A 12,430-nucleotide genomic window follows, 5' to 3' on the forward strand; every position below is an offset into this window, starting at 1 on the left:
AAGAGTCAGTCAACATAATTACTGGATCCAGTCGGTAATTCTCAATTAGAAAACATGCCTCTCATGGGAAGGTGTATCACAGTCTCTCAGCACTATCTCACATGGGTGTGGTTTGAAAAAAGCACCTTCAAAAAATTGTAAATACAGCTCTGTTGTATAAAATGAAAGTGATTTTATAATACAACTCACAGGAAGTAAAACTCAATAGACTCTTCTTGGCTGGTGAGGAAATCCCAGAGATACAGTGATTTCTATTGTGTTTGGTGACTGGGCAATAATAGGTCCCTTAAAAGGAACCCAGCTGACTTAGGGATTTAATGAAAATATGTAAAGGTAAGTTTATCAAGCGTGGCATATATATTAAAAAAAAAAAAGAAGAAGAAGAAGAAGAAGAATAGAAACGGAGGATTAAAAAAAAACTACAGAATGAGAAATTGCTCTAAAAGTCTAAGCAGTTCCTGACTACCACTTTGACACTACAGTTGTATCTGCTTTTGACCAACTACAGTTATAGTACACGGCTTTCAACCGAAAGACATACGGGGTCTGGCAGGGCATATTTTAGCTCCTGTGTTAAAAGTAATTCAGCCTCAGTTGTAATTTATTTAGGTTATTTTGCTAAGACAGTACAAATATTTCTTAGTTATATAGGGAAGGAATAGATGATGTTTTGAGTGATATTCAGTGTGTCCCACTTAACCCCATCCTTTGGTATCTGAAATAGCTGTGTTATTTTTGTTTGTGTTTTACAGTTTTTGAGACAGTGTCCTTGAGTTCAGACTCTCTCTTCCAGAGGGCAGTTTCACTCCTCCATACATCTTACTTGGACTCTTCATCTGAGCATGGTTTTCAGTACAGTCATGTGACTTTGGTGAAAAATGACATTTTCTTAAATGAGGTGAGGTGCTTGGTACACACTGTGGTGGTTTTGTTTTAGTTTTAAAAGAGGTAAACCCATCATTTTTGGTATATAAATCTAGCACTTTTTAGCTATCATTTTTCAGACGAAGAAGATCCTTGGAAATAGCCACTTGGAAGGTAATTCTACAGAATAGAAAAATAATGCATTTATGTTTAGTCTTATAGCAGGAGGAATTTAAATGATGCATTTTAAAAATTAATTTGCAGGACAAAATAGTAAGTTTATAGCATTTGGTTATTCTCTCTTTACACAGTACAAAACTTTTTACCGACAAAAAAAAGCAAGTAACTATACTCAGGAAGAACTTCAAGACACTTACGGGTTTCTTCTGTTTGATACTGAAAAGGAGGTAAGGGAATTAGGTTGTAGAAAATTAATGGCATCATTAGTCTTAAATATTGTGGTGCTTCCGTTCTGTAAGAGTTGTAAGATTACCAAATCATCAGTGTTTTTTGTTACTTAGTTTGGTGGCATGTGAATGACAGCAGTAAAAGCCAGTCATGAAGGAGATTTGATTTGATTTCTACAACTTTTCATGGTTTCTCTTAAATACATTTAAGAGATTAAACGTATTTAAGTTTCATCTTAAATACATTTGTAAGCTTAGGGTGCAATTTGGATTAAAACGGGTTTCTTTAGTGTCAATAATGCCGTTTAATAGATTGAAGGGATATTTTTCCATTCTGGATCATCGTTTAACAGATACTTTGTTTCTTGTGGATATTTTTCTGGTTTAAATTACATGATTTGGGAGATAAATCATGTAACTTAATAAACTTTGGCATCCTGGTTAACTGAAATTCCTTCATTCAATATTTGAAGACTGAAATCTGTATTGTTGCCTGTATCTAAATTATGGGAGAAGGAAAGGACCGTGTACAGGGTAGGTCTCCAAAGATATGTATGGTTTCCTAGATACATTTTAAATAATACCAGAGATCTAAAATAATTCAAAGTTAGTGCTTCCATTAGGTTAATGGTCTATAAAGAAGGGGGGCAGATTTGTTTAGCAGATAATTCGCACTAACATATAATGAGGACTATATAGTAATACCAGAAGAGTTTATCCCTTTTTAACTTAATCATCTGAATTCAAATAGGATGCTCTGGGTTCTTACTAAAAATAACATTTGGCGATAAGACATTTTGAAATTTCATGGTTCTAAAGCTGTAGTTGGAAAATAAGTCTTCTAGTGGACTTACCTGTGACCCTGCTTAATTTGGTTTTGCTGACATTTTTGTTAATTGAAACGGTAAAATTCTGTGAAAATTTTGGGCCATTAATCAAAATACAGATTGCTTTGAATAAGTTTTCTTTGTGCCCTGAGTACCTACAGTGAGCAGACTGTTTATTTTAAAGCTTATAGATTAGGCCAGATGCAGTTGTGCCTCATACCTGTAATCCCAGCGTTTTGGGAGGCTGAGGTGGGAGGATTGCTTGAGGCCAGGAGTTTGAGATCAGCCTGGGAAACATAGTGAGACCCTGTCTCTATCGTATTATAAAAAAATAAAACTAAAAAAAAAAAAAAAAAAACCACTTACAGATTATAGCATTATTTCATTGCTACTTCAAAGACTGAAGCAAAGTAATCTTTTGTTTAAAGGCAAAATTGGTATGTCAGCGTGGACTCCGTGTTGGCAGCAGTGCTGTTACCACTCTGGGTGATCCAGCCAAAGGTAAGCCTGTAAAGCAAAAAGAATCTTAAAAAAAAATCTTTTACAAGATGAAGTGAGGTTTCATTAGGTTTATAAGATATGTATATTAAAAGCCAGTTTCATTAAATGTCAAACAGCTCATAATGTTTAGATTTCTAACTTTAAATATATGAACGAGATTTGAGTTTAAAACTTTACAGTATTTTTCAGTGTCAAGAGATTGGTATTGTCTTGAGAATGTCTTCTAAGTTATCACAATGGCAATAAGAATAGACATTAGATAGAACTGACCAAACTTGGCAACCATGGAATGTGAGGGGTAAGAGAAGAAATAATCAAATATAAGCTTTTAAACTTATATTACAATGATAATTATTAATAGAAAAGAGGTACATAAGAAGAGAAGCAGATTAGTAGAGAAGCTGATGAATTAAAAAGAAAAATGTTATCTAATTGTCAAGAATATAAATTAGCACTAACTTTTTTTAAGATTCAGTTTCTTCATGTGTAAAACAGATTAAACTACTTTATAGAGTTGTTGGGAGGATTCAGTGAGACTAAAGTGTTTAGCCCAGGACTTTGCACCTAATAAGTTCTCAGTAAATGGACAGTACTACTTTTATGAGTTGAATTTGAGAAATAGATTTTCTTAAGTGTTTCTGAAAGATAGCCTATAGGTCGTAAAGGGATCAGAACTAGATTTGGGGCTGGGGTTGTGGGAGTGGAGTGTGAACTGAAGCTAAGACATTGTTAGTGGGATGGCATGGAAAGAGAAGATGGCAAAAACAGAACTTTTGGGTCATTAATGGGACCAGGGTGTGGGGAGGTAGAGCGAGGATAGAACGAGGCAGTGTCAAGAGCAGTCTGTTGCATGGAGACTTAGGAAATAGAGTTTCACAGACAGCAGAAAGATCTCACAAAGAAGGGTATTTAGCAGTGCCAGGTACTATGTAGAATGTGGAGTTCAGAACTGAGAAAGATTATCATGGCTAGATTCCTGCTGACCTTTTTAAAAAAAAAAAAAACTGCTTTATTGAGATATAATTTCACAATTATAGAATTCACCCATTGTTTAATGTAGTCCCATAGTTGGGTAACCATCATAACAGTTAATTTTAGACCATTTTTATCACCCAAAAAAGAAATCCCATGGCCTTTAGCAGTGACTCCCCATTCTCTACCATCCCCGCTCTAGGCAATCACCAGTCTATGTTCTGCTTTTATAGATTTGCCTATTCTGGACATTTCATATAAGTGGAATCATCTCATATACGGTCTTTTTTGAGTAACTTCTTTTAGCATGTTTTTAAGGCATATTGTAGCATGAACCAGTGGTACTTCATTCCTTTTTATGATTGAATAATGCAGTCCTGCAGCACTTAACAATGGGGATATGTTCCAAGAATTGCATTGTTAGGCAGTTTTTGTTGTTTTTTTTTTTTTTTTTTTGAGACGGAGTTGTGCTCTGTCGCCAAGCTGGAGTGCAATGGCGCTATCTCAGCTCACCGGAACCTCCGACTCCCTGGTTCAAGTGATTCTCCTGCCTCAGCCTCCTGAGCAGCTGGGATTACAGGCACGCACCACCATGCCCAACTAATTTTTGTATTTTTAGTAGACATGGGGTTTCACCATGTTGGCCAGGATGGTCTCGATCTCCTGACCTCATGATCTGCCCTCCTTGGCCTCCCAAAGTGCTGGGATTACAGGTGTGAGCCACCACGCCCGGCCGCAATTTTTTACTCATGTGAACGTCACAGAGTGTACTTAGAGACACCTAGAGGGCATAGCCTACGACACACCTAGGCTATATGGGATAGCCTGTTGCCCCTAGGCTACAAACCTGTACAGCATGTTATTGTACCGAATACTTCAGGCAGTTATAAAATAGTGGTGTGTGTTTGTGTATCAAAACAGAAAAAGTACAGTAAAAATACGGTATTACAAACTTATGGGACCACTGTCCAAACTTTATGCAGTCTGTTGTTGACCAAAATGTTAAATGGTACAATGCTGTATTCTGTTATGTGGCCATACCATATTTTCTTTATGCATTCATCAGTTCATGGACATATGGGTTATTTCTACTTTTGGGCTATTACGAATAGTGGTTCTATGAACATGTATGTACAAGGTTTTGGGTGGACATAGTTATATATATGTCTTCGATATATAATGAGTGGAACCACTGGGTCATATGATAACTCTATAAAACAAAAAAAATTAAAATTTACATTCAATTCATCTTCTGAGGGACATTAAAAGTGATAAATTCATAACCCTGATAACACTGCATACAACGTTTTTTCTTCTCTCCTATTTTTTTCACCCCACTCTCATTTCATTATGAAAAATTCAAACATAGAAAAAGTAAAGAGCATAGTGTAATATACCCATCACCAAAGTTTAGCAAATAATATTATGCATTATTGGCTGGGTGCGGTGGCTCACGCCTGTAATCCTAGCTCTTTCGGAGGCCACGGCAGGTGGATCCCTTGAGGCCAGGAGTTCCAGACCAGCCTGACTAACATGGCTAACTAAACCCCGTCTCTACTAAAAATACAAAAATTAGCCAGGCATGGTGGCGTGCACCTGTAATCCCAGCTACTCAGGTGGCCGAGACTTGAGATTGCTTGAACCTGGGAGGCAGAGGTTGCAGTGAGCCGAGATCACACCACTGCACTCCAGCCTAGGCAACAGAGCAAGACTCTGTCTCTAAATATAAATGTATATAAATATAAATATATATAAAAATATAAACATATATATACACACACACACATATTGCATTATTTGCTTCATTTGTTTAATTTTTTTTCTGGAGAATTTGAAAGTAAATTACAAATAACCACTGCAGCTTACATCTCAAAACAAAAAAAAACATTTTCCTGCATTCCTACAATCTTATGATTTCATTGCTGATGTTTGAGAGGCTGGCTTCAGTAGAGTGGTGGAAGTAGAAACTGGATTGTTCCTGACAAATACACGTTCTTCAAAAACACATGCGCTGGGGTTGATAATAAAATTAACACTACTACTTACATGTGTTTTGTAGTTTTTGGCTTGACTAGAACTGGATAATTTTGTGTGTAATAATACTTTCAATTAATAATAGTTTTTAAAGCTTATTGATCTTTTAAATCTTCATGAGCACCCTGTGGTGTTTGTGTCTGTGACCCAGGCCCACCCTCCCTACCTGAGTGACTTATTCTTGCCTGGAACCCAAGCTTCTGACTACAGAATCATCACTCTTTTCCACCGTATCAGTTTTCTCACCCATTGTCTCTTATGTTTTGAAAGAGGTGCCTCAGTTGAGGAATGCCCCTGAAGCTTGTCCTTTCCTCCTCATTTTTCACGGCTGCTGCCTTGTTTGAATCCTCCTCTCCTGCTCAACTATCACAGTAGCTTTTTTTCTAATTGGTCTTATTGCTTCTACTTTCTCCTCTCTGGTGGGCAATCTGCTGCTTAATCTATATTTTATACTTTTACAGGTGTATACATTTCCAAATACTCCGACTATCTTCATCCAAGACCATGGTATCATGGGAAATCTGGTTATGTTGTAATTTTTAATATAATTAAGGTAAAGCCTAAATGTGCTGTTATGTGATTTCCTTTTAAAGTTTAAGGTTATCTACCTTTGATATTCTCTGTAGATCTCAGTTGAACATAGTCCTCACCAAAGTTAGCTATCCAAATTCAGGAAAAGCAAAACAATTTTTCCTTTTCTTTAAAAAGAAAACTTTTTAATTCATTTACTAGATTGTAAACTTTTTTTTAACTTCAAAAATAAAGGGTATGCAGGGAAAAATCTTCCTCTCACCTGTCAGAGCTACTTTTTAAACATGAAATAACAAAACAAGTAGCTGCTTATAAGATGACGTGATTACACTTATAAAAGATGAGTTTAGAAAACAACATTCATTGTCTAATTTAAATGGTCAATAGAATCTTATTTTCTTTCTCCGTAAGACGTCCAGCTTCACAGCTTCATGTGCCACCTAGAATTGATGATGCCACAAATCCTTGAATGTCCTAAATGGTACTGTTTAAGTGAATCATGCAATTTGGAATTTTCACCCAAACAGAAGGGAAACTGATTTTAGATGTGATTGGGCTTCTTGAGGACATTTCTGTGGTCTCGTTATATTGTTTTTGTTTTAGCTTTCTTACCATCTTAAATTCTTTGGTTATCAGCCTAGCACTAACTGACATTTAATTTAAAAAAAAAAAAAAAGAAAAAGCGTGTGAACTCTTAGTATTGTGAAGTTTGTTCTCAAAAAAGTGGAGGGAGAGGCCAGACTCTGTGGCTTATGCCTATAATCCCAGCACTTTGGGAGGCTGAGGCGGGTGAGGTCAGGAGTTTGAGACCAGCCTGGCCAACATGGCGAAACCCCGTCTCCACTAAAAGTATAAAAAAATTAGCCTGACGTGGTGGCGGGTGCCTGTAATCCCAGCTACTTGGGAGGCTGAGGCAGGAGAATGACTTGAACCTGGAAGGTGGAGGTTGCAGTGAGCCAAGATCACGCCACTGCACTCCAGCCTGGATAACAACAACAAAAAACTCCATCTCCAAAAAAAAAAAAAGGTTGGGGAGTGACATTGCTTTGAGGTACAATCAGTAGTTTTCCTCCCTTAATCTTTCTTCTCTTGCTCTGCAATGAGTGCTGCAGAAAGTATGCCTACTAATGTGGATAATGAGCATTTCATTTTTTACTTAGATTATGCCTAAGCCTTGATTTCTTGCCATTGGCTGGAGATTGCTGTTTTTGCCTCTGTGTTCTCATCTTCATTTTATTTCACAAAATTGAGCCACACAGAACCATAAAATGTTTGATGAGGAGATGGTAGGGTTGGTTGGTTACTGATAAGTACTGTTTATATTTTTTGGTTTAGTGGTGGTTTGGCCTTTGGTGGGTCTGTAAATAAAGACACAGGACATAACAACAAAACATCTTCTTTTTAAAAAAGTAATTTTATTCTTCTTATAAAAATTAAAATTGCCTATAGTCCCATATCCCATTTTGATATATTTGTTGGGGTATATATTGTATATTTTTATTTTTTCCTATATATTGAGTTATTAACCCATGGAAAAAGTTTGTATATACTTATATACTTATATGCTATTCTTTTTTTAACTTAATAACATCTTATGAACATTTTCTTATGTCATTGTATCATTCAAAACAGCTTTTAAAGTCATTGCATATTTCATCATAATGGTAAACTTGGCCTAACTGCTTTTTTTTTTTTTTTTTTTTGAGGCAGAATCTTTCTCTATTGCCAGGCCAGAGTGTAGTGACACTATCTCAGCTCACTGCAACCTCCACCTCCCGAGTTCAAGCAATTCTCCTACCTCAGCCTCCCAAGTGGCTGGGACGACAGGCGCGTGCCACCACGCCCAGCTAATTTTTTCGTATTTTAAGTAGAGACAGGGTTTCACCATGTTGGCCAGGATAGTCTTGATCTCTTGACCTCATGATCTGCCCACCTTGGCCTCCCAAAATGCTGGGATTACAGGTGTGAACCACTGTGCCCAGCTGCTTGCTTTTTTCTTTTCTTTTTTTTTTTGTTTTTTTGTTTTGTTTTGTTTTGTTTTGAGAGACACGTAACCCTTGATGGAGAGAAATCTGTAATGGAAAATACTGCTGACTGTTCAGTGACCAGGACCAGTGGCCTGCTAAGAACTTTGCTACATATTTGCTTCTTGTTAACTTGCTGGGCCTTGGCATAATAGAAGTATCTCAGTTTATAATTTACAACTGATCATAGTTCAGATTGGAAACTCGTCTTTTGAAATTTTAGATTTTGTTCTCTTTTACGTTACAGTCACCAAAGAGCCATTCAATGACCATAACATAAAAGATGGTGGGCTGTAGTTACTCTTTTAAGGAAATGGCTCTCTTAAATTTAGGGTGATTCGTATATTTCTTTGATATTGTGATAAAAACTATGGATATTTGTCTCAGATGCCCAAATGTCCAAGATTTTTAAATACATTTTTAAGGGTTCATGGATAATTAAAACTATTTTTGGCCTTAAGATAATTGTTTTTCTAAGGAGTATAGTTCTTAATACAGTTACTGTTAGGGGACACATATCTGCATCCTTATTAGACTACTACTAAATGAATCCTAGAGTAAAGGTTATTGCTATTTGACGGCATCTGATAAGTTTTAATATTTTCATTCTAGGGAAAAGTCAAGTCTGTGTCTGAGAATTACACAACTAACTATACTAAGCCATCTTCTGGCTATGATTGCCACGTGTCTGAAAATACTAACAAGGTTTCTAACAAGACGAGTCATTTTCGTGCCTTTGAACTGAGTCAGGTATAGTCACCTGTGAATGAGTAACACCCAAGATATATTTCTGAGTCTAATGTGTTAAATTTCAGGGCTGGGTGGGGTTGAGAAAAACTTGGTACATATGCAATTCCATAGTGCTACTACCCTGATAATACTTATTTTTCTTCTTGCAGTATTACTTTTACGAACTTTCAGGCAACACTGTTATTGAGCGACCCAGACAGATCTGTCCTTATGTAATTGTAGCTTTTCGATACAGGGAACCTAAAACTATGGCACCACCAGCTCATAAAAGCATGTAAGTAATTGTATACATGCTTTGTTTTACTGAATCTGTTTCTTTTACTCTTGTAAAAATGTTCTTTTTTTTTTTTCTGCTAGACTTGAATGCAGCGAAAATGGTGAGAAATAATTCATTATTTTAGGTTTTTGTTTTTCTTGAGTAAATATTTCATCATAAATAATCGGTTTCTTTCTTACCTTCATTTCTTAAAGTTCTCATGTCTCCATGGAAAGGGAAATTAATTGTTCAAGACCGTATGCTATGTGATATAGCTCTTTGGTCCACTTACGGTGCAATGATTCCAACACAGCTGTAAGTATTAAATGTCATGTCCTTTACTAATGCTTATATTACAAGTTTTGGGGGTTTCCCCCCCTTCATTTCAAGGGTGGCATTGGTGTAAAATACAGCAACTGTTACTGATTTTAGATGAGGGTACATTTGGGTAGATGTATAGCACACAGGGTATGACATAGGAAACCTAAATTCTAATTTATTAATGGGAAAATGACCTCTTGGGATAAATTAAACTATTTGAAAGTAGAAATTTGACCTTCCCCAAGAAATAAATCAGATTTGCCTGATAGCAAATGTAGCAGATTATAGCCACTTAATATTATTTTTATTAACATTTTGCGGTATCTGAGTTTCAAATTTTAACATGGTTCTCTTAGAAAAGTATTAGAGTAGCTGTTACATGTATTTACGTTAAAAGCAATTATCATGATTAATATTTTCTTCTGGGGAACTGTGAAGAACATCTTAGGAAATCTTTTTTGTTCAGCCTGTTCTTGGTTTGTATCCCAAACCATTAAGAAATAGTCATAGTTTAATTGAAATACAAGGTGAAAACTGATGTGTTGTAAGGATTCATTTTTTTTCCTATCAGCCTTTTTTAAGAAGAAGTAGGAGTATAATAACCCACAACATAAAAATTATGTGAATAAGCAAATAGGAGAGGAGGGTAAGTTCTTCCTCATGTATAGAGTGCAACTAATAAATGTGGAAAGATTAATAAATCAGAAAATCAGCATTTGACAACACCATAATAATCAACCAGTGTATGCTAAAAACAGGTGAAAGTTTAATAATATTTGCATATCTTACAACGTTTCCCCACTACTTCTTATTAATCACAAAGGAAAAAAAATGCAGACCTACCAGTGGAGTAAACTGCCAGATACCATCTTAACTAAGTGGTTAAGTTAATGATAGACCTATGCTGATTAAGGAGCATTCTGCAAAATCGTCTGTATTTTTCAAAATATCCAAGTCATTTAAGTAAAGAAAGACGGAAAAACTGTTCCAGATTAAAGGAGACTAAAGAGACATGATTACTGAATGCATTATGGCATCTTGGATTGGAAATTGTTTTCTTTTTCTGTGAAGGAACTTAGTGAGACAGTTGGCAGCATTTGAATAAGATGTAGGTTAAGTCATAGTATCGTATCATTGTGAATGTGTTGATTTTGCTTGTTGCTTTGGGGTTGTATAAGAAAATTTCCTAGGGTCCAGGCACAGTGGCTCACACCTGTAGTCCCAGCACTTTGGGATGCTGAGGTGAGCGGATTGCCTGAGGTCAGGAGTTGGAGACCAACCTGGCCAATGTGGTCAAACGCCGTCTCCACTAAAAATACAAAACTTAGCTGGGCATGGTGCCGCATACTTGTTATCCCAGCTACTTCGGAGGCTGAGGCAGGGTAATTACTTGAACCCAGGAGTCAGAGGTTGCAGTGAGCCAAGATCACACCACTGCACTCCAGCCTGGGTGACAGAGCCAGACTCCATCTCACACACACAAAAAAAGGAAAAAGTAGTCAGGAAATAACTCTTAAATAGCATAATTTTTTAAAAATTCCTTATTCCTGTATACATAATTTTTTGAGACATCTAGATATTTTGTCTGTACCAAAAAGACATGTATTTAGAAAATGTGAACATTTGCAGACCATGGTTTATGGATCATGTATTTGAAAATCTGTCGTACTTAAAAATATACATATTATTTAACCTGGAGCTTATCAATTTAAGGTCTTTTTTGTGGTTATATATTTTTTTACATTTATGTTAGAAAACTAAAGCTTATGAAAATTTAGATCCACTGTTTATTATTCTGCTTGATATTGTTGTGTTATTTTTTAGACCACAAGAACTAGATTTTAAGTATGTAATGAAAGTGTCTTCCTTGAAAAAACGACTACCAGAGGCTGCCTTTAGAAAACAGAATTACTTGGAGCGGAAAGGTCTGTTGAAATGTAGTAACACGCTGCTTGTCCTGGGCTTTGTTCTGGTTATTTTCTGCTCTATTCCAAACATTCAAACATGCACACTTCTATTTCATCTTAAGTGACTCTTAAAAGAGTCTTTTGTGAGAAAGTTGTAGAGTTACTATTTTCTTCAGTTCCTTGGAAGCCAACTAGAAACTGCAAGGTAGTTTTATCTAAGATGACAAAGACTAGCTTTAATCTAGAAATACTGATGCAATTAAGCAAACAGATATTAAAAGCATTTGGAAACTTGTAACTATTCCTTTCAAGGAAGATAAAGTTTTTGTTGGTTTTATTTATAGACGTACTTTTAAACTCAAAGAAAAACCATGAGAAGGAAATTTCTTGGTCATTTAGGTTAATTCACGGAGCACTGATGTTTATTCATGTAGTATGTATTTGTATTTGTCTTGTTAATCTTAGAGCAGTGTCAGTATAAATAAGAGCATTGTTTTAAAATAACTGTTTTGATGATGTTTTATGAAGGAGTTTTATAACCAAGAACATTAAATGATAAAGGTTTTTGAGTAGTATTTCTATTCTTTCATTTTTGCAACATATAAAATGAACAAATTGACTATAAGTACATAATAGCATATTAAAAATAAATGTTTTTCTGGTTTTCTCTACAGTCTGTTTTCAAGATTTGTGCTTCAATTTGTATGAGGTAGAACTGTCAAACAGACAAGGGGAAAATATAGATAAATTAACAGAATGTATTAAAAACAAGCAATTGGTAAGAATCACTAATTTAAAATATTATTATGTTTTTCTTAAATTGATATGTATGTATTAATTGTGTCTAGATGGAATCATTTTAATTTGCTGTGAGGAGTTTCATGTTTAATATTTATTTATATATTATTGATGTAATACAGTATCTGTGGGGTTTATGTTCCAAGACCCCCAGTGGATGCCCAAAACTGTGAATAGTACTGAAGCTATGTATACTGTGTTTTTTTCTATGCATACATACTTATGATAAAGTTTAATT

The 12,430-nt window shown here is 35.5% G+C and overlaps 1 protein-coding gene across 22 annotated transcripts in view; it reads left to right on the forward strand.

The window, feature by feature from the left end:
• The window catches only part of TASOR2 (transcription activation suppressor family member 2), a 78,768-nt gene that overhangs the window by 27,141 nt on the left and 39,197 nt on the right, over positions 1 to 12,430 (forward strand). For 7 of the 22 annotated variants that reach the window (XR_012417399.1, XM_005564565.5, XM_065520243.1 and 4 more), the window contains exons 3-12: positions 753 to 898; positions 1,176 to 1,271; positions 2,527 to 2,599; positions 6,067 to 6,158; positions 8,773 to 8,910; positions 9,060 to 9,184; positions 9,268 to 9,287; positions 9,382 to 9,481; positions 11,312 to 11,412; positions 12,069 to 12,172. Coding sequence is in view for 21 of the 22 variants with exons in the window: in XM_065520243.1 (XP_065376315.1) it covers positions 753 to 898; positions 1,176 to 1,271; positions 2,527 to 2,599; positions 6,067 to 6,158; positions 8,773 to 8,910; positions 9,060 to 9,184; positions 9,268 to 9,287; positions 9,382 to 9,481; positions 11,312 to 11,412; positions 12,069 to 12,172 (995 nt within the window). In the remaining variant the exon portion in view is untranslated. The remainder of the gene's footprint in view (positions 1 to 752; positions 899 to 1,175; positions 1,272 to 2,526; positions 2,600 to 6,066; positions 6,159 to 8,772; positions 8,911 to 9,059; positions 9,185 to 9,267; positions 9,288 to 9,381; positions 9,482 to 11,311; positions 11,413 to 12,068; positions 12,173 to 12,430) is intronic. The other 15 variants (XM_074000921.1, XM_065520248.1, XM_045399499.2 and 12 more) reach the window with 9 other exon arrangements.

This window comes from Macaca fascicularis, chromosome 9, assembly GCF_037993035.2.
Source record: "Macaca fascicularis isolate 582-1 chromosome 9, T2T-MFA8v1.1".
Taxonomy (NCBI): Eukaryota; Metazoa; Chordata; class Mammalia; order Primates; family Cercopithecidae; genus Macaca; species Macaca fascicularis.